The 21,037-nt window shown below is 43.6% G+C and overlaps 1 protein-coding gene across 2 annotated transcripts in view; it reads right to left on the reverse strand.

Moving 5' to 3' along the window:
• Positions 1–550: 550 nt before the first annotated feature.
• Positions 551–21,037, reverse strand: part of LOC142396750 (hyccin 2) — a 36,415-nt gene continuing 15,928 nt past the window's right edge. Inside the window, exons 3-13 of one of the 2 annotated variants that reach the window (XM_075479801.1) lie at positions 20,383–20,460; positions 17,838–17,939; positions 16,284–16,463; positions 14,732–14,812; positions 12,397–12,512; positions 10,909–11,004; positions 10,133–10,249; positions 7,301–7,388; positions 6,949–7,105; positions 6,049–6,234; positions 551–1,878 (exon numbers count right to left, since the gene is read on the reverse strand). In XM_075479801.1, coding sequence (XP_075335916.1) covers positions 1,214–1,878; positions 6,049–6,234; positions 6,949–7,105; positions 7,301–7,388; positions 10,133–10,249; positions 10,909–11,004; positions 12,397–12,512; positions 14,732–14,812; positions 16,284–16,463; positions 17,838–17,939; positions 20,383–20,433 — 1,839 coding nt within the window. In that variant the 5' untranslated portion in view covers positions 20,434–20,460 and the 3' untranslated portion in view covers positions 551–1,213. The remainder of the gene's footprint in view (positions 1,879–6,048; positions 6,235–6,948; positions 7,106–7,300; positions 7,389–10,132; positions 10,250–10,908; positions 11,005–12,396; positions 12,513–14,731; positions 14,813–16,283; positions 16,464–17,837; positions 17,940–20,382; positions 20,461–21,037) is intronic. The other variant, XM_075479802.1, reaches the window with a different exon arrangement.

Here is a 21,037-nt window from a genome sequence, read left to right on the forward strand (position 1 = left end):
ATGCAGCGCAGTAAATCCCAAAAGCCTCCAGAGGGCAGCAGATAACCAGCTTTTTAACGAGCCGCAGCTCTGACACCGACCAATCAAACGCACACACCGACACTTCTTTCAGATGGAGACATCCATGAAACGGTTTGAAACTGAACACAAAAGCAAACCGGCGCTGTTCGGTGCAGTTCCTTGACGCCATTCAGCTTCCGATTTGAAATGACATCACAAGACTAAAGTCTTCTCCTCGTGTAGCTGCACAGTAACGATTTCTTTAGATTTGTCCAGTTGAGAGCTCGAGGTAAGAAACTCTTACCACATTCCAGTTTGGTTTGACAACGATCAAAATGTTTGATTTACTAATTCAAACTAGGATATTGTCGGATCTGCAGAATAAAACGGAACATAAAAGAATCACTCGGGTTGGACTGATTTCTGCCAAGATCACAAACAATTGAAGGAAAAACAAAACTAGCAAGAAAAAGCTTCTTTGGATCGTGATTTAAAACATTTTAAAGGAAATTCTGTTCATAAAACCCATTTATGGCCGATTTAGAAAAAAAAAACAACAAACAACCAAAATTAACAAGGAAGTAAATCAGCAAGAACGATTGCACGTGAGCCCGGGAATGAAAGAAGAGATTCCCACTTTTCTCCACATGAGCGACCTATACTGTTATTGCTGATTCGTTACGACTGATTCAGTCTGGAACTCAGAACTTCTGAAATGTCACATCTTGACCTACAGCTAGCGTGGGATCCTGAAAAAAAACAAAAATAAAGATTCTCTCGTCATATCCTCCATTTGAGGAGAGTTTGTGTGTGGAATGCTCAGCTTGGTCAGATGAGAGGACGCAGTGACACGCTGGACTCTTTCACACTGGGCTGTAGTTGCAGCAGTGGGAAGTCGTTTACTACTTTTAACGTGTTGTGGTCTAAGAAACTCACCAGCAACGACCGCAGGTCACAGTTTAATGGATGCTAAAAGAGTAGAGACAAAGCTCTAGAAATCTGAAGCTTTGTGTCTACTGCCTACGAACACACACACACACACACACACACACACACACACAAGCGCGCCAACATGCACCCACGCATAAGTAGACATAAATTGTTACAGTAGTGCTGTCACAGAGAAGGGTGTTATGAATCGCTTTATGCGTGTGTGTGTGTGTGTGTGTGTGTGTGTGTGTGTGTGTGTGCGTGCCATTCCCTGCGTTGGACATTAAACCTGTGATATGATCTGCATGTTGAAGCTGGGGGAGCGAGACTGCTTAGTCAGAGGTGTTCCAGGGGACAGAAGGTCCCGGGCCTCCTCTGGCCTAACCAGGTGCTCCTCCTGCAGGCTTATGGTGGAGTGGCGGTGGGAGCCCCCCGCTACGAGCCCTCCTTCCTTGTCAGAGCCTCCTGTCGCCTTTCCTTGCTCGTCCTCGGATTCGTTCAGATTGAAACTCATGCAGTCAAAAGACTTGCTGGAGGAGGTGCTCCCAGTCCGCACCAGTGAGGGCCCTGCGGGGAAGCTCAGGTGCTTCTTGATGGGACTTAGGTGGATGGCCTCTAAGTTGATGCTGCCTGGGGGTGACTGCTGCCTTTGGTGGTGCCTCCTCACAGCTGCCTGTTGATCTGCAGACAGTTCAGCCTGTTTTTCTGCCTCTCTCTCACGCTCCCTTTCCCTCTCCCTCTCCCGCTCTTTCTCCTTGTCCCGAGACAGGCGGGCCGTGATGGCTTTCTTGATGCTGCTACTGCTGCTGCTCAGGCTGCCTCTCTGCCCCACGCCGCCACCGGCCTTGGTGCCGCTGGGCTGGCTGCTGTTGGAGGCCCCGGAAGAGAAACCCTCGTCTGGGTCATTGATGTTGAAGGAATCCTCCCCGCCGCTCATGCCGTCAGCATCTGAACACGTGTATGAACAGACGTAGACAAAAGAAAGCACGAAAGACAGACAGAAATGTGAGTGAGACCAATGCAAAGCTGACTCGACGCTGCCAAATGCCGCGATTGCGCACTTTTAACCTTCATTCTACGAGTCCCGCGCAGCATACTGACACGGCAGTCATAACAAGAAAACAACTATAATCTATAGAGTTTAGTACTTCAAAATCTGGATGATATTGCACTGCAGTCACCGCCGAGTTTGCACAAGTTTTGGCTGCTTAAAACCTGTAACCAACTTATTTAAAATGCTACATAATATGTAAAGAAAACCAGAATACAAAACAGCAACATGTCAAAAATATAGTAAAAAACATCGCCTCGACTTCTGGAAACAAGGCTGTGATAATAGCCAACATAAAAAAAAAAAAGCTTCGAAGCTAAATTAAAATAAATCAGGTTCAATTAGTACCCTTGTGGCAGGCCATGATGTTTCATTATCTCAGACCAGATGTACAGTTCAAAAGAATAAAATGGCAACCTTGAACTCGGCTCATCTGACGCAATCACTTTAAAATCTGACCAGCTGTTTGTTGAGTCAAAGTGTGTGCTAATAATAATTTGCCTGATAAGTGTGTTCGTAAAATTTCATGATACTTACAAATCAATCAATATCTTGAGATAATTCATGGAAGTCTAAAATGCACAACACTGATATGACAGCATTTAATCAATGAAACACTCTAAATCCATTTATGGCCTCTTTTTGAAAGCTGTAAGGGGAAAAAGATGATAAATTGTGTTAAACAATAATAATAATAATAATAATAAAAAAGAGCAGGTTATTGACATCCAGGATGCAGGGTAAAAGCCTGTCAAAACAAGAGACAGATAATCAGCCGTCTCTCTCCGTCATGCAGAAATGGACAAGGGAACCACAGAGAGCACCAGAAGAGGAAATGGAAAAACTGAGAAGAAAAGGTCTGGACTGACATGCACATAACAGAAGGAGAAGAAGCATGCTCCCCCTGCTCATCCCTCGCTTCTCCCGCAGCGCAGCAGTCGCACAGCTGGCCTGGCGAGGCGAACCTGCCAATCTGTGGAGCGTGCTGAGCCAAGTCGGAGCCCCTCATCGGATCGATGGCTCTCCAGTTGGAGCCGACAGCCCGTGTGGCTAAATGGGTCTGCAAGCCATCACAGACCCTAAAGCCAAATGACTAGTTCAGGGGTCTAAACTTTACCAACACAGCTGCAAGCCGCGTGCGCCAGTTTGGGAATTTTGCTTACGTCTGCCGGGGCAACAAACTGCCGTGTTCGCTCTTGGACTCAAGTCATTCCGGGACATAATGCTTTCATTTTTTATGTGTTCTCTCACTAAGTGCTAATTCAACCCCCGAGCACTTTAAAACTCTTTCTTGATGTTGTGTTCAAGGACAACCTGACAAGTAACATTTTGGGGATGACTTAGGAGTTTATAAATTACATTACTCTTTAAGAACCTCAATATATACGCAATGTAAATAACAAGGATAATGGCTATTTAGTCATTTAAAAGAATATATATCCTTGGAGGATGCTTTAACAGAGACGGTGCATAAGAGTGAGAGACTATGAAAATTTCCTAAAAGGTTTTGGTGAAAAAGTCCCTACTATGGGTTTAATTCCAAATGAGAAGATAAATGTCAGCCGACGCTGGAACGTTTGCTGCCACAAACTAAAATCTGCCTGAAGGGGTACCTGTCAAATTCTAAAGGCAGCATTCGAACAGGACGATAGATTACTATGAATAACTTAACATTTACGCAAAGTTTGGTGCTGACCTACAGTCGTGTGAAACGTGATGGCTCACGTATCAGAACATAATAAGAAAATGAGCTGGTCCTTAACAGGAGCTGCTGAGGTGCTGCTTTCCATCTGAGGTTACATTTGCTTATTTCCAAGACCTGCACGGCCGTGGCTCAGCGGGTCGTCCAGTAACCCGAAGGTTGGCGGTTCGATTCCTACTCTCACCACTCGAAAAGATTGGTGAAACTGACAGCTGGAGGGGTGACAGTCCACCTCCTTGTCACGGCTGAGGTGCCCTTGAGCAAGGCACCGTGCTCCCCGGGCGCTGTGAATGGCTGCCCACCACTCCAGTGTATGGCACCCGTCTCTATGACTGTGTGACCCTGTGCATGTGCATTTTTGTGTGTATGCATGACAATAAATCTGATCTTAATCTTAAAAACCAGCTTTTGTACGATGTTCTGACACTTTTGTTAGCCTTGGAGGAGGGTTTTTTGTATTTCACACGAATGTATGTCAGGGCCAATGTTTCGGCTTTGTAGTTTGCTTACCACAGAGCCTCATTGGTGGCTGTAAAGCACAAAGATGACCAATACGGCTTGTGGAAGGCTGCCAATGTGGCGTTAATGTAATCAGTTTTTTTTTTTTTTTTTAAATAAAACGTAAAATAGGCATTTCAAAATTTGAAAAAGTCCCTTTCAGTACATTACATTATATATATATATATATATATATATATATATATATATGGAATTCTTGATAAGAAATGCCTGTACATGCTATATAATATCCAATCGATCAAAAGCATAGCTGGAAGCTGAATTAACCGACTCAAAGATCCAAGCAACTTCTCAAACCACCATAGGGTCACAGTTTTTCCAAAGATTCCCCCTTTAAACGGCAGGAAAAAATAAGAATTTCTTAAATATATCAATTCATAGATTAGCCAACTATTCTTTTTTTGGTTTGCTCATGAACATTTTCACTGTGAAGAAGAATGGAGATGAATTACTGCTCATAATGAGAGGAAACGCTAAAGAGAAAAGGAAAAAAAAAAAGAGAAATGGCAAATGATGGAAAATGATTGAGGAGCAAAGTAAATGCAAAACTCCAGTTAACAGATTCAAACATGCAAAACCAAAAACTATTTCAAATATGACAAGCAAGGCAGCCTCAAACTGACAGATGTGTGCTTAGGTCGTCATTCCTTTCAGAAAGAGATTATACACAAGCAGTGGCTGATCAATCCTCTTTTCAGATAATCATAGGCCTCTCTTTACTGGGTGGCAGATTTCAAGCTCATTAAACAAATAAAATGATCTCTTTTTCCCACAAAGCTGCACTGAGTTCAGTGAAAAAAAAAATCACGGGAAGAGGACGAAATGGAGCTCAAACGTTGAACATAAGCCAGAAAATGATGTCACCTTCACTCTGACTGATGTGTCAAGATTTCAAAACAACCAAAAATGGAAATGGACACATTCAATGAGACAAAACGGGCTGTACAGCCATGGCGAGTGGAATAACCTCCGCTTTTCAAATGATCCGACAATACTCGTGTCAGTCAAATTGGTCATGTCATTGGACACGCTAAGGTTCCGGCATTTAATGCTTCAGCTGAAATTCTTGAGGCTTGTCGAGGCGTGCACATGCAGGGCTCGTTCCCACTCACTGAGCTGGAGAAAAAACGTGGCAAGATTAGCAACGACCGGAGCTTCTGGACTAAAAGAAAACAAAATGGACGGCCTCTCCTTCAGACTGACTGCAGCAGATTGGGTGCTGCTGGTCTGAGACGCCACACATTTGGGGGTGACGGGCAATATAGACACAAGATATCAAGGAGTCTGTGCCAGTATTTGGAAGAAAGAAAAAGAAAAAAAGAAAAGAGTCGTCTATATTCCCCATTGATACTACGGGGAGGGAAAAAAAAGAAAAAGAAAAAAGAAAGATAATCAACGAGACCAATTATCAGACATGGAAAGTTGAAAGGCCCAGAGTAGAGGGTCAAGCTGCAGGCTGGATGCTAAACATGCTCAGTGAGTGACAAGGGGAGCAATCTGAAGTTGAAGGAATGATGAGGAAAAGAGAGATTATGATATGATGACAGGCCCATGCAAAATGGCCGCTAGCCGCACTTCCTTCAACCCCAGAATAAGCGACTCTTCCACCTTTAGATGAGACAATCGGTAGCAAGATCTGGTAGTAGAGGGGTTGTTGGCTGAGGGTCTTATAGACTGGATGAGTTAGTATACTCTGGGGAAGTGAAGAGGCAGCACCAATGGGAACGGCAGTTAACCGCCTCAAGCTGAAGAGGGGTAGTAGGAGGAGGGTAGGGAAGATGGAGGTTTGAAGAGGCAGCCCCCTCAGAGACCCACTCTGCTCTGAGTGTCCACCCCTGTCCCCTACCCTCAAGTGTGACGGGGGGAATGATGCTGCTGGTGGTGCTGCTGCTGCGGTGGCTGTGATGCTGCCTTCCTCTTTCCTCTCTAGCTGCAGGTTCCCGGGGGGGATGGTGGTGGAGGTGGTGCTGGGCGAGGCTAGGAGGATTGACGATGAGGCTCAACTCTGCTTCGCTTGAGTAGTCAAAACAATCTGGGAGTCAACAACACAGACGAGGAAATGTGGTTCTTTAGTAGCAGCAGGCTTCAATCAATGCGGGCCTCATCTTGAGCACAGCAGGCCGAACATTTGTTTAAATGCACATGTGAACTACGAAATACAGGAAAACAAGAGCGCGGCGGTATTCTAAAAATGAACTACCCCGCTAATCACCCATCTGCCGGGGTAGAGTATACAGTGGACTCTACAGGCACCATTTTATTGTGAGATTCTTTAAAAGCACAAACCTTAATCTCTCACGGTGGTACAGAGCAGACAAACAAGAGAAGCAAAACAAAACAAGAGCAATAGGAAGCAGTGAGTGGCACAAGCACTTCCACACACTGACTATGTGACCACAATTTCAAGCAATAACTGACACGAAGCACCACTTATATGATGCTGATGGGGTGACCATTTTAGAAAGAAAAAGGTTTCCTTCTCAGTGCTGAGAACAAACACCGGAAAAGTCATTTCTCACGAAATAGCTCCCTCTTGAGGCCTTCCATAAGTCGGGGGGGGGGGGGGGAAAGCAACAAACTGTGAGGTTAGAACTTAATCGTGACTCCCCTTACTTGCCCAACCCACCCTAGAGTTCTACATCAATAATGAAAAAAAGAAAAAAAGACAGATTGTAATATACTCTGCTGCCCTGCGGAGTTCTCTCCTGTACCGAGGACTTCTCAGTGTGCTGCAGCCAAGTCTTACCCTCTCTCTTCCAGCGGTGGCGTCGTATGGAGGCGGTGGTGATTGCCGAGATGGATATACGGCTGATGGTGGGCGTCACCTCCACCTGGAGCAACTTGCGCCCCCGTTGTGCGTCGGGAGCGCTTTCTGGCAGCGAGTTTTCCATGGCGTTCCCTAGCTGAGGTCAACACACATGCAAATGCACATTAATTAACAACAAGCCGACTAAAGCCAAGATAGGTGTCAGAAAATTAAAACCCGGATTACAATCCAAATGTGGGCGGGTACTAATCCGGATCAGGATTCTGCAACTGCAAACATTAGCGATAGCTGGCGTTTGACTTTATACACACAGTGCTGCTGTTGGTCTTACCAGGAGGGGCTCGGAGTAAAGCTCCAACTGGGCTCTGTACACAATGTCCTCCAGCGCTTCTCGCCCCAGCTCCCATTCTCCATTGTATCTAGACATCACAAAACAAACGCACCAGCATTTAACATGTCACGCTGTAAACTTATTTAAATAAACAGGAGTCTCAAAGGCTTGATGTCGGAGTCCCCCTGAACTATTATTAGTTATGTAGAGCCTACAGCAGTGGGGGGGTTAGGGAAGACCGGGTATGGTTGTAACAAATTTGGCTTCAGCACCTGTAAACTCATTGAATTTTTTTACCTATAATTCTCAAACTTTTTTTGATCTAAAATACCCACATTTGTTTACTACAAATTACATCCATTTAAGACCCTGCACAAATATCACAGACCTTATGTTTTCCCATCAAATACACGGTGTTCCTTTGTTACTACCTAGCCCCACTACTGGGGTGGGCTGACAGCCATCATGTGAGACAAAGCGGGAAGTGGTCAAACACTGAAATGATCATCTGACCCCTACTCATCCTGAGATCTCATCCCTGATTGGTAGAATTGGTGGTGTTGCAACCACACCCGGTCTCCCTCTACTAGAAAACAAGTTGAAATGTCCCTTTTAAAAAAAAAAATTTTTTGCCTTTGAAAAAGCTTGTGCCACACTCAAGCATTTTTTGTGGGATGTTGCCATTTTCAGCTGTTTTCCATTTCTCTGGCAGCATCTACAGAAATTAGCGGTGACGTTTGCATGTACTGTACCAGTTTATGACAAATACATGATTTTGTGAGGCTGTGATTTTTTTATTCTTAAAAAGGCTAAACTATTAAAGCATTGTTTGTTTTTGCACGCACATTACTGGAAGTTATCTTTAGTTATTTATCTTACATGATGATGCCCAAGTTTTTTTATTTTTATATATATATATATATATATATATATATATATATATATATATATATATATATATATATATATATATATATATATATATATATATATATTTATTTATTTACAAGATTACAAACACAAATGCAAAAAATAAATGTATAAAAAAAAACATCTTAAAAACAGGTGTGGGCAGCTGAGCTCTTTGATCCAGTCCTGCGGGCGCAACAATCACACAGTCTGGGAAAAATGCCTCAGGGTTCCCTTTAGACTCGAGATCAAACATCTGGGATGAAGGGCAGGTAAGAAACAGACTCTCTGATGTTTTCGAGGCTGAAAAAGTGCCAAAATATAGTCAAAACCTGACAGGGAAAAGAGACGTGTCCCTTTCATTTAATTCTGATGTTCTGATGTCCCTGCACACCTTTCCCTTTGTCCTGATGTGGCATTACAGTTGCACAGCATTAGCAGCATTAATCTAAATCCCAGAGTGTCCTCAGCGTTGCGCCATGTTCCTCTGCATGTTTGCATGATTCATGTTGGTGGATGGCACAGAGGTGACCCATCGCATGGTAGGGATTACTAAAAATACCAATATCGCCTTTCTTTGACTCACACACACACACACACACACACGAGATCTGTTTTTGTTTTTGGCCCCAGCGGTACTGATCGCTCCAGTTTCCTGACTGCTGACGCGCGACCTCACAGGAGCGATGAGGCAGAATGTTTATTCATTTTCTCCCACCCTTCCTGCCAGACTACCCTCAACGGTAGGGATTCTAGGCGCTGTCATATCAGGGGATCTATCTCCGAGGACTACCTGTCATAGAGGAGGTATAATCAGCTCTGTAATGACCGTCCTCGTAGAGGGATGACATCACACGACGCACTGCCCACGTAACCGGTGTCTGTCATTGGTGGAGTGCGAGCTTATGCTTTGAGAAGATTTTCCCCACCGTCTGAAATCAAGACTGTTCTCATCTGAAGGAAACTGAACTGTGATACTTTATGAGGGCATGGTGAATTTGCAAAGTTATTGGCAGAACCATAAAAATGGCAGAAAAACAGAGAAATACAATCAAATCATCAACCGCAATTGTTTTATGAAAAATAATCGTCAACTAAATTAATTAGAGGTCGAACTTCCATCCTGCTATTTTTCAAGGGCATTTTCAATAAAAACAGCTACATGTTGTGAAACACAGCCAATAGGTAGATATATATATATATATATATATATATATATATATATACATATATATATATATATATATATACACACACACACACACACACACACACACACACACACATATAAAAATCTAATCTCTAAATATTGTGAAACTGGATGACACGCTTTATTGATGTATTGTCAGTGTGACTAAGAGGAAATGGAAACAGGTTCAGCAAATAACAGATGACATAAGGAAGTTCCATGATATGCACAGTTTTTACCAGAACATGTCAAAGAGGATGTAGTTGCTACATATGTTTAAGGGTCTATATTTCCATTGTTCTCAGAGCTTTCTGTCAACAGACTTCGTCGAGCCAGTTCATTCGCGCCTTGTTTTTCCTTTTCAGTGACGGTGGAAACATTCATCCTGCTAACACTTATTTGAATGAACTAACTTATAATAATAGAACAGTGGCAGATGTTAACTCTACATGTGTTTGAAATGTACTATATGAAACAACTTCTCTTGATTTTGGCTGCAGCAGGCAGCTAATAAGCCCAACGAAAAGGATCACAGGACTTCCTGACACCTGACAGCAAACATAGATAGTTAAGAGTTGAGCTGGTGAACACAGCGGAGCATCAAGCATCTCGGGGGAACCAAAAACATCAACCAGGGGTCAGAAACACAAAGTCAAATGAATGATGTGTGCCGTGGAAGGGAAACTCGAGATTTATCAATGTGTTCACAACTTGTGAGTATCAAAGATACGTACATGGCGTGATAAACTGCTGTCAGCATCTGCACCATGAACTCCGGGTCCAGCAGCACGCGATTGCAAGGTTCTCTCCAAAGCTTCTGCTGTTGCCGGGGGAAACCGCATACACACAACCTGTGGAGAGACGAGGTTTAGGAAGAAGAATGAGTTCAAGATGCTCCCTCTAAGCATAGGAAGCACATATCACTTGAAGCTGTATGAGAAGAACAACGAAAGGGAACTATAAGTCACTTCCTGAGCAAACGAAACTAAGAGAAAACGCATCAAACTCTGGGCGTGAGGAGATAAATTTGCATTGTTTTCCATTATTAAACAACTGTGAGAGCTATAGTCTGCTCTGCTCGAGCTCTGAGCTTGCTCCTGGCGTTGTCTGTCTGTTCGCTCACAGTAGGCAGAGATTCATATCCTGAATCATCTGCACGCTGCATCACCAGCCAGTGGCTCCGCTACAGATCCTCATTTTGTGAATTCCACATTGATCCTTTCTCCAGGGCGTCTCAGTGTTCCAGACAAAGACCGGCGTCCAGCAGTTTGGTTTTCATTTGGCCAACCACATGAGCTGATTAGCTGATCTTTAATGAAATTGTACTTGTCAAATCCTGCAAAGAGGACCGTCGGGTGCTGAGGTAAGTGCACGGCTGAAGGGAAGAAGATGTGATTGAATCCCAGCTGCAGGCGAGTAAGTAATATAAAATGTAAAAGAGGGGAGGGAGGTAACTAATTGGGCACAGAAAGAACAAAAAGACACGTGCGTTGTGCTCGTTTCTCCTCACCGTGAGCTCATCCTGCAGACCGACTGATAGGACGACAGGGGCATGTAGACGACAGCAGAGTTGTAGCAGAGCATCAGGAAACACAACACCTCAAACCTGGAAACGCAGAGAGCAGTCAGAGACAAACACAGCGATACCGACTCTAATTAGAGTGTAATTAACCTAGTTAAAGAGAGAAAAGTTCAATTTTTATCCAATTAAAACATGTATTTTTTACTGAAGACAGTTATAGAGAGTTGCTCAAGAAATTCATCAACCCAATGAGCTCTTAAAGAGTATGAGAAATAAACTCCTTATCTAAGCATTTGTTAAATGTCAGCCAGTGCATTGCTTACTTTGAGCTGCATGGATAAACATACTGGAGTAATAACACAGCGTATTCGTGATGCAGAACCAGGTCAAAGGCAGAATGTGTGAGAATTCAACCTGAGCTGTGCTGGTCAATTTATTGTTATGATATTTTGCGATAATGTATCCAAACCATGCACTCGGGAGCGGTCCGACATTGTGAAGTTATGCGAGTGAACACGAATGCGTGACCAACAGTTAACCTGCGACCCCCGCTCTCTGCATGGGTCGCAGGTTAGGGTAGAGTTTGTGGAAGTACTGATCATGTTTCTGCAACATCCACAGTGCGACTGACCTCTGAGATGATACCAAAATAAAACAATCCAACTTAGAAATGTTTTGGATATGTGTTAACAGAAGAAAACTAGAGGGTGGACCTAGCGTGTAAAGGCCATAACTAACTGTGTAGGGGGGGCGGAAATCACTTGGCTGTATATCATCAGTAGAAGCTACCCACCACCTCTCAGTAGCTTTGGATCATTTCCTCATAAGCACTATCTCAGGCCCAGTCACACGAAGAGATTTACAGATAAGGTAAATCCACTCAATATGTTTATGATGCTCTTTTTTAAATTTTTATTCTTTTATTGTAGCCTCACAGCTCTGGACCGCCCCAAAGTATCACCATAGTGCCGACCTCACATGATAGCCCACGTGTCACTCTCAGCATATGTCACTACAAATAAACACATGGGCACCTCTGCTCATTTCAGTGCAGCAGAAAACCATTTTCTGGCAGGAATTCTCGCGTGCTTCATTACTATGCCGAGATTATCATTCATCCACAGCAGCAGAAAGTGTGCGAGGGCCAAAAAAACTCTCAGGCTCGCTGAGTCTAGCTGTAGGAGGCTGATCGAGCATCGAGGATTATGGTCTGATTACCTTAAAGGAGTGTTTCTGAAGCAGCTATATTTCATGTCGCACAAAATAAAGTATAAAAAAATATAAGTGAGAACGATGACATCCACAGGGCTAAAGCCGAGTTTGAATGGTTGATGCCACATATGACGGCCTACACGCTCCCACTGGCCAGAAAGAACACATAAACAAAGCATTAAAGTCTACAAACCGGCGCAACTGAATCTATTTGAACTACATCTCACACAAATCTGTTAACAGCTGTTCAAGTGAACGCCGTACCTGTTCTGTGCTGTGAATGTCTCTCTCTGAGGGTGGAGGCCGCTGTACACCACTCTGATCAGGTCATGTTGACAAAGAGCCCCCTCTGTCAGAGCCATGGACCCCAGGCTGGAAGGCTACACACACACACACACAAAAAACCCCAAAAAAACTGTCAATTTACATTCAGTTCATTTTCCTTACAGCTTTCACTTTTGTTGTCTTTTAAAACATGCTGTGAACCAGAAGTGGAAAAACAGCATCATGCCAGTAAGTACAGATGAACTTGACAGATAAATCTGGAGCTTAGAGGCAGAAGATTAATGTTGACATTTTTTCTTTTCTTAACAGTTAAGGCATATTGTTGTCCTCACGTTTGACTGGAGAACTGGGTGTCTTATATTGCTTTTTTTGGCAATGAGTTTGGACATAGATTTTTGTCAATAAATGAATGTCTGTACAACTCTTTTAACTAATATCAATAGATTTCAGTTATCCTTCTACATGAAAGCAATACTATGTAACATTTCTACCTTAAAATAACAGTTTGAAAAAAATTGTGCGGCTAGAATGAGTTTTAATATTACGATTGGCCTGTCTCCTATGCCCTTCGGGGGTCTGAGTTGGAAAAACTGCGCTATGTAACTTTGCTGGACCGGCCCGGGAGCTGAGCGGAAGTACTTCGACTTGCTTTCTGGCACACCTACTGCAAAAACAAATAGACCCCTCTCACGCTCCTAGGTATAAGGCTAAGCTAGCGCAACATTGTCAGTACGATCATCATGGAAGAGGCACCGAAGAAACAGAAGAAGACGTTGACTGATGAAGCAAGGAAGAGAAAGAGAGAGGCCGACAAAGCAAGAGACCGGACTAGAGTTAATCTCGGAACAGCCTGTAGGGGGAGCTCCATAATGGGCTTTTTGAGAAGTTACATAGTATTGCTTTAAGGCCAAAGTTTTCACTTCAGTCTCTTTCAGCTTCTTAATCCGTGCTTTTTTATGAGTCCTTACCATCTCCAAAGGATTCTTCACACCTCTACTGAAGCATTTACTGATGCAAAGATAGCGATTTACTGGAGGAATGAGTTACATCATTTTGGGTGGCTTGCCAACTCTTCTGAGCAAATACCCCACCCACTGTCCTCAGTTACAAAACATATATTTGTATATCCTCTGACCATCATAATCTCTCTTCAGAACTCTGACCTCTGTACAGCCAAACAGTTCCCATCTTCCGTGCCGTTATCCCTGCCCCCATTTGTATGCTGTATTGTGTCAGACCAGAGACACGATGCAACTTTATGTGGCAATAAGGAGAGCAGTTTTTCCAACCATCTCTATCCTTCATGGGGGCAATGGAAAGAGGAAAAGATGCACGGTGACTGAGTGAAATCTAAAATTGTGTCCCAATGAGAATACATCATTAGACAGAACACCCCCCCCCCCCACCAGTAACATTTGTTTGATTCTGGGCAAAAAGAGCACAGAGAGGCAGATGGATTAATCAAAAAGAAGAAACAAAAAAAGGGGGACTGAGGTGTATGTTAATGCTGGAGGCAATTGGAGAAAGCCACGTGAAGTACTGAGCAGTACCACAGCCGAGGAGGCTTGTTGTGATTTATACAAACACACACACAAGATAACTCTCCTCCTGCCTCCATGCTTTCATCCTTCTCTCAGCATGAAGGGAAGAGCTTCCGAAGCTTATAATTACCGAGATAAATCGCCTTCAGCGCACGCCACACACTAATCTCGTCAAACACTCACACACACACGCACAGATGGGCCATTGTGCAGCATGAAAATATTAACCGTGTTGGCAAAAAGGCCAGAAAACTCGGCCATTAGCCCTAAATGGTCCTAGGTCAGCATGTTCCGTTAAGCACTGTTAATGAATTCAAGGTCAACACAACGGTAAATAGATAGCGTGCTGCCGCGCTGTCCGACAGGTCTGTGGAGCAAAGGTGCAGAAACCCAGCGTGATGGAAACTGTGTCACAAAGAGAGTGAAGGAGCCAAATGGACTAAAAGAGGAATCAATGCGTCGAAGAGCTCTCATTTCAATTTCAAAGAACATGCATTATTAAAAGTTCTTTTTGATTAAATCTTTGAACAACACAGAGACGTCACTCTGGAAGATGGGGACGAGCACGCAGTCGAACCCATCAAGGTGAGGTTAATGAAAATAAACCTCCCGCAGCCTTGGCACGCAGCAGAGGTGCCATCTTTCAAACAGCTACTTCAATACTTCTTTAATACGTAAAGAGGATGGAAGGAGATGAGAAAAGAAAGGAAGACTGAGAGGAAACAGGTGTTTCCAAAGAGGAGAGGTGTTTCACAACATGGCAGAGATCCTACCTCGTGATATATCGATGGTTTTGACAGAGATGGGATCGTGAAGGAGAGGAGCTTGCTGTTGCCATCTTTGTCGACAATTTCCTGCAAAAGCAAAAAAGAGGGACAGAACGAACAGGAAACCTGCGTTAAAAAGGGAATGTGGCATATATGGATCAACAGTCAAGTAAGCATTTCCTATTTAAATCAAAAGCTAGTGTTTGTCTGATTTGAACGAACCCAGCCGACCTTTCCTTAGAGGAATGGCCGCAAACATTACCAGCACACAGTTACCGACTCCCTGCACGACCTTTTATCCCCCGTGAGATTGAGCAGGTGTACGATCATTCTGTTTGTGGATGTTTAATACAGATTAAATGTCACTGCCAGCACCCTGTCCACTCAACTCCAGTTTCACACTGTTTTACACACTGCAAAGCTTAATGTATCCCTGAAAATGATACAATTTCTTTAAGTAATGCCTTATTATCTCCCCCAGTCCCAATCGCAGATATACAGCCAAGCGGCTTTGTTTTGGCACAAAGCTCCTAATGTGCAGCTTTTTCGCCGTCATTGGTTTGGAGACCAATTACACACAACTGAAAATTACACACATGGAGTGTTGGAGTTATCCAAGCGTTTTTTCCCCCCTAAATGTATGGATGACAGACGTTAAATGATCTCTCTGGGATTATAATATTCATACTTTCTCTAACCCATTGTTTTTGTTCCCTCACTTTGCAAAGTGTTACACATTTCATTTCCAGGTTGTGTTGGCTCTCCTCATTCTTTCCCGACCTCATCACGGTTTTGGAGGGATGCATCCAACAGGTCTTATCTATTTACTTTCATCTCAGCCGAGCGGCAGAGCAGACTGTTGGTTGCTTGTTCTGCCCTTTGCTGGCCGACAGTAGACCTCTGAATATCTGATGGAACTGCTGAGAGCAAGCCTGTTTATCAGGACTTGATAATCTATGGAGAGGTCTGCGAGCATGTGCTGTATGTGTGCGTGTGTGCGTGACAGTGTGTGTTGAGTGGTGCAGACTCAGAGGTATAAATTATGCATGAAAATGCCCTTAGCTGTGCTGGCTGACATGCTCTATCTATTGATATCTCTTGCTCTTTGCACATTTCCCCAAGGGTGTTTCCTAGCGATGCAGACTACCTCAGGCTCAGCCAATAAACGGGGTTTTCCCTGGAGGTCACCTTGGTAGTCAACAGGCATAAAACCTCTCCAATGTTGCACCTCTATTAAGTCTAAAAGACCAATGAGCAACAGCAAAGATCCATTTAAAGTTAGGTCCAAGGTTGATTAAAAACACAGTACAGGCCAAACATATGACAAACACTTACATTCATTCATGTCAACCAGAAACAAATTGACCTAATATGAAGTATTTCCTCTTACAATTCTCTGACTGCAAAACTAAAATATAATTATGTGGTCGAAGCATTTCACTTAAAGCCAACAGCAACAATTGTCTGACCTTTTAGCTGCAAAATACCAGCTGTAGATCAGTCTTACAGTGTGCCTTTAACAGCACCTCCACCACACACACAAAGCACTGAAACCCACCAGGTTATACATGCCCAAGAGGAGGGCCTCGATGCAGCCATTGCTCTGGCGATCCCTGCTGGCAGTGATGCGCAGATAAACCCACACCAGCTCAGGCAGGAACTGCAGGGTGAAGCGTCGCAGGCGGTCTTCGGAGCTCCGGTACAGCTCGAACAGCTGGTGGCACACAGGCTCCAGCAGCTAAAAACACAAGTGGGTTAAATGCAAAAGAGCACAAGAGGGAAATCTTTGGTTCTTAGGTTCTTCTAAAAAAACTGCAATCATTTTTGACCTATCACAGCAGTCCAGTGTTTTGGTTTATTAGGATACAAAACAGAACGGCACCGCAATTACGTCCTTCTCCTGGGGCGATATGTCAAAACCTTTGATGTTAGAAAAGGGCTAAAAGTCTTGAATTTGCAGCACACCAATATAAAACCTACCTCTATGTATGGATCGAACTGGACATGCAGACAAACATACAGATTGAGAGAGTATTTTAACACTTCTTGTATCAAAATATGAATTAATATAATCGTAACTGCTATGTGACGGAGACAAAGTTTTGTTGCCAGAGGGAGGTGTCTGTAAGCTAGAGGTGGGAGGTGAGTCACTACAATGAAAGCCAGGGCAGATGACATCTCAGGGGAGTCTGTGTTAATACTGTCCAGGGGTCAATGGAGTGAGTGCCCACGCAGCACACTGCTGTGTAAGTGTGCCTGTGCCTGTGCGTGTTGTGATGGCAAACAAGCAGCAACTCATTAATGAACTTGGCAAAGGCTTTGCCCTCTGTGCGGTCAGCAAAAAAGAAAGAAAAATAAAGCAACCAAATGCAAGAGTCGGGCCCACTTTGCAATCCCTCCCCCACCCAATGTACAAACATACAAACATGTGCACACACACCCCCTGGATCACTCGTTTCATCATCAGTGGGATTGTGCAGCTGGACTGACAGCACTCATTTACATCCCTGGATGCTCGACACTCAAATTTGACTGTGAAATAGGGGAGGAAATGGTGGCTACACCTACAGAAACAAATTTAGCTCCAACCACACAGAGTGCCTCAGACCTTTGCTCAAAAGTTGCGCGGTTGGGTCCTTTAAAATAAATAAATACTACTCTGGCAGCACAGGCTTAGGGCACATCTGTAACTTGAAAGATAACCCTGAGGTGCTTGTGCATTGCAGTCTGATTGTGGGCAGCAGATGGTCTAGCTTGCTTTTCTTTAAAGCCTCTGTGTGTGTGTGTGTGTGTGTGTGTGTGTGTGTGTCTACAGCACACAGGGAACAGTGTGTACGACTGCACAGGTGATTTGGTTGCCACGGCCACCGCACCCTTTCATCATTGTCTCACAGCAAAAAAACACATGCTTGTGATGTGTTTTTTTTTTTTTGTGTGTGTGAACGCGTACCCTGAGGACAGAGTTGTGTGTCGCTCCCTTACTCAATGTCAACTGAGACATTGTCACGTGAGTCACAAGGAACACAATGAGCCAAAGACATGGATTCTGTGTGTGTGTGTGTGTGTGTGTGTGTGTGTGTGTGTGTGTGTGTGTGTGTCCTCGGTGTATCACCTCATTGTTGGGGTCCTGGATGACTCTGTAGAGCGCCGGCACCAGGGACTTCTTTAGATGAAGGCTGCCGGCGTAGCTGGGGATGCGGGTGTCTGGTAAGGACTGGTGCAGAGAGAAACAGAAACAGAGAATTTTTAACATTTTCCTACATAAGATTAAAAGTGTAACACATAAAGCCTACATGCAATTTTTCCGTGGCGACATTGATGTCAACTGTCCCTGTAAACAACGATGGTAAGCCAGCAAGTGCAAAACCAGGACCACAAAGCTAAAACAACCACATGAAATTCTACCATTGTGTATTGTATCGTTCAAAATGTAGTTTTTTGACTTAAGGAAAAATAAATAAATAAATAAATAAATCTTCCAAGGCAACTGAAATAAGTTATGATGTCTGATGGACACAAAATATCCTGGGGTGGTGTTTGTCAAACGGTCGAGACTGAGTGTTGTCTGCAGGTGACAGACGGCAGATAAAACCTCTCAGCGGGCACTCTGCAGCAGACCAGGCACGTTGTGTTCTCGCCTGAAAATGACCACTCTCACCATGAGTCACAATCCATTTTCATCCTTTCTCGAGTTCGTGATTTTGTGCTCCCCTCTTCCACCCCTATTAACTCCAAAGAGCAATTTTCTTTTCTTAACAATAGAGGCCAGTGGGATTCCCAACCTTTCTCTCCCCTCTTATCTTTGATGTTAATGATGATGACAACATTTAAAAAGAAAAAAAAAAAAAAAACCGTCTGTCCACAAATAATGAAACAGACACAAATAAAAAGAAAGGCACCAGGATAACAAAACTGGATGTTGTCACCTGCCATGTGACTTTTTTTTTTACACACACATTAAGACCCCACAGGCTAGCATGTTGACTATGAATAAAGAAAATGGTTTTAAATCTAATCAGCCATACGACCACAGGGACATGGATGATTATTCACTCAAGTCTGCAGGACCAACGTTCCCCTTTGACACTCTTGACTTGTCTCATGATATCTCTGAGATCACAGGAATCACTGTGTTCATGCAGACACATTGAGGAGAACTCGGACATTAACCCATTGAGGCCGGGAAAGCATTGCCGCATTTCTACCTTTAAAGCCTGGGGCGCTGTTGCGTTATTCTACCTTTAAGGCCGGGAAAGCGTACACGTCTTTTTTCCTGTATAATGTTGTTTTGCACCAATTATTGACCTCTGCGCCAATCAAATGCATTACAATAGACATGTGAGAGTGTCGTCATGTTCCTCGTGTCATTGTTTTGAAGTTAAGTTACATCGAACAAGCATGGAGGACTTTCAGTGGGAAGACATTTCAGACGGTAGCGATTTTGAGGAGTTTCTTGGCTTTGATGATGCTGATGAACGTGCTGACCCAATTGATAGAGATTTATGGCTAGCACATATGTTTGAAGATGACGATAAGGACGAGGATGATTTTGAAGGGTTTGAATGTGAGTGGAAGACAGACAATTACCACCGTAATCGACGGAGAGATTTCAACCGCACACCAGGGGAGAAAGTCGATTTACCTGCAGATGCCACACCGTTGCAGGCATTTAATCATATTTTTACTGAGGAGCTTTGGGCGCATCTCGTTTCCGAGATGAATAGATACAGTGACCAGGTACTTCAGACTCCAGCTCGAGCAAAGATGGCAAGGTGGTCACACGTAACTGTGCCAGAGATGAAAACGTTTATTGGAATGTGTATGGGCTCCTTGTGCTGCCAGTACGAAGAGATTACTGGCGATAAAATAAATAGATAAATAAATAATTTAAATATAAAATTAAATTAAATTTTATTTTATTACTGTTTTCTAATTGAAAATAGTGCTGTTCCTGCACTTTACTTTTTACATTTTCTATTTTTGTGAAGGTGTATGTAAATAAACTCAATGTCCAAAGAAAGCCACGGGTGTAAGCTCTCAAATACTTTTTTAATTTTGTTTCTATCTGCTACAGAGGCTGAGAAATCAATCATTTAGTAGGCGTTGACACAATTGCTGAATTTCCAGAAAAACTTCAGGTTTTAGGGGGTCTTTCTGAAATCGCCCATAGGTTTTACAGGCATTCTTTTCCAGGCGTCTTAGGCCTTAATGGGTTAAGGACTCTGTCGCGGCTGACTAGGAGAAAGTGGTTCCATTGTAACGAAGATGACAATATAGAGCTTTGCAGTGAGTTGGATGTTGACCAACCAAAAAAATGCTGTGGCTCAAGAAGAAGAGAAAATAACATTTCAGAGGATCCAAAGAACAAAGGATTCGAGAGGATGATAGGGACCAGGAGTATAGAAGCACTTTGGACTAGATGTTTAGTTATTACTACAACTTGGAAACCAGCATGAAGTTGACAAAGGTTAACAAAGGTGTAAGCCTGTCTGATGTTGATAATATCGGCTATCCTCTGCGTGGAGGATCTATATTCAGTGAAAGCATGAGAAAAATGACCGAACAGTTGTAACAGACACACATCTTCACGGTTCACACAGTGCATCACACCCACAGGAAAGAGCCTATACGAATGAAGGCAGAGGAGGAGCCTTTACCTTGAATTCGGAGAGCCATTCTTCAACAACACCGCGCTCTGAACCCAGCATCTTTGCCAGAGACACCCGCTTGGCTGCCTGGTGGACACGAGGAGACAGGAGGGGGACATGCAGAGACAGGAGGAGAGCAAAGGAGAAGACAGATTAGTTGGAGGAAGAACGGCAGCAATCATTCAGACATGCACAGACGTGACAGAGGACAAAGTCCAAACGTTTTACAGGTCTCACATGTGTGCCTCACTCCACATTATTGCAAACCATGTTCCAGTAACCGCCCAAGCCGTTTTGTTTTTGGTCTGCATTCTCCTACTGAGCAAGACACCAGATCATTCTCCACCCCAGTGAATGCTCGGTTGACTCTTTTAACTTAGTTCCTTGGGTAATTCGGGATGATTTTAAAAGTTTAATTTAGAAAGAATGAAAATATTTCAACGGAAAGTTGTATTCGGTCTGTGTGTAAGTTGACACATTATAAATCGATGCTGTTCTGTTCACAAGCGAACCGCCGGCCCAGTATAATCCAGCTGCCCAGTAGCACAACATCCAGACAAATGATCCCAATGCACTCTAAAAAGTTTGAGTCTCTGGAAGGCAGACACGGGGAACACACATCACAGGCTGCCGTGACACAATTCAGACTGAAGGTGATATTCAA

The sequence above is a fragment of the Odontesthes bonariensis genome, chromosome 12 (assembly GCF_027942865.1).
Source record: "Odontesthes bonariensis isolate fOdoBon6 chromosome 12, fOdoBon6.hap1, whole genome shotgun sequence".
NCBI classification, from domain to species: domain Eukaryota; kingdom Metazoa; phylum Chordata; class Actinopteri; order Atheriniformes; family Atherinopsidae; genus Odontesthes; species Odontesthes bonariensis.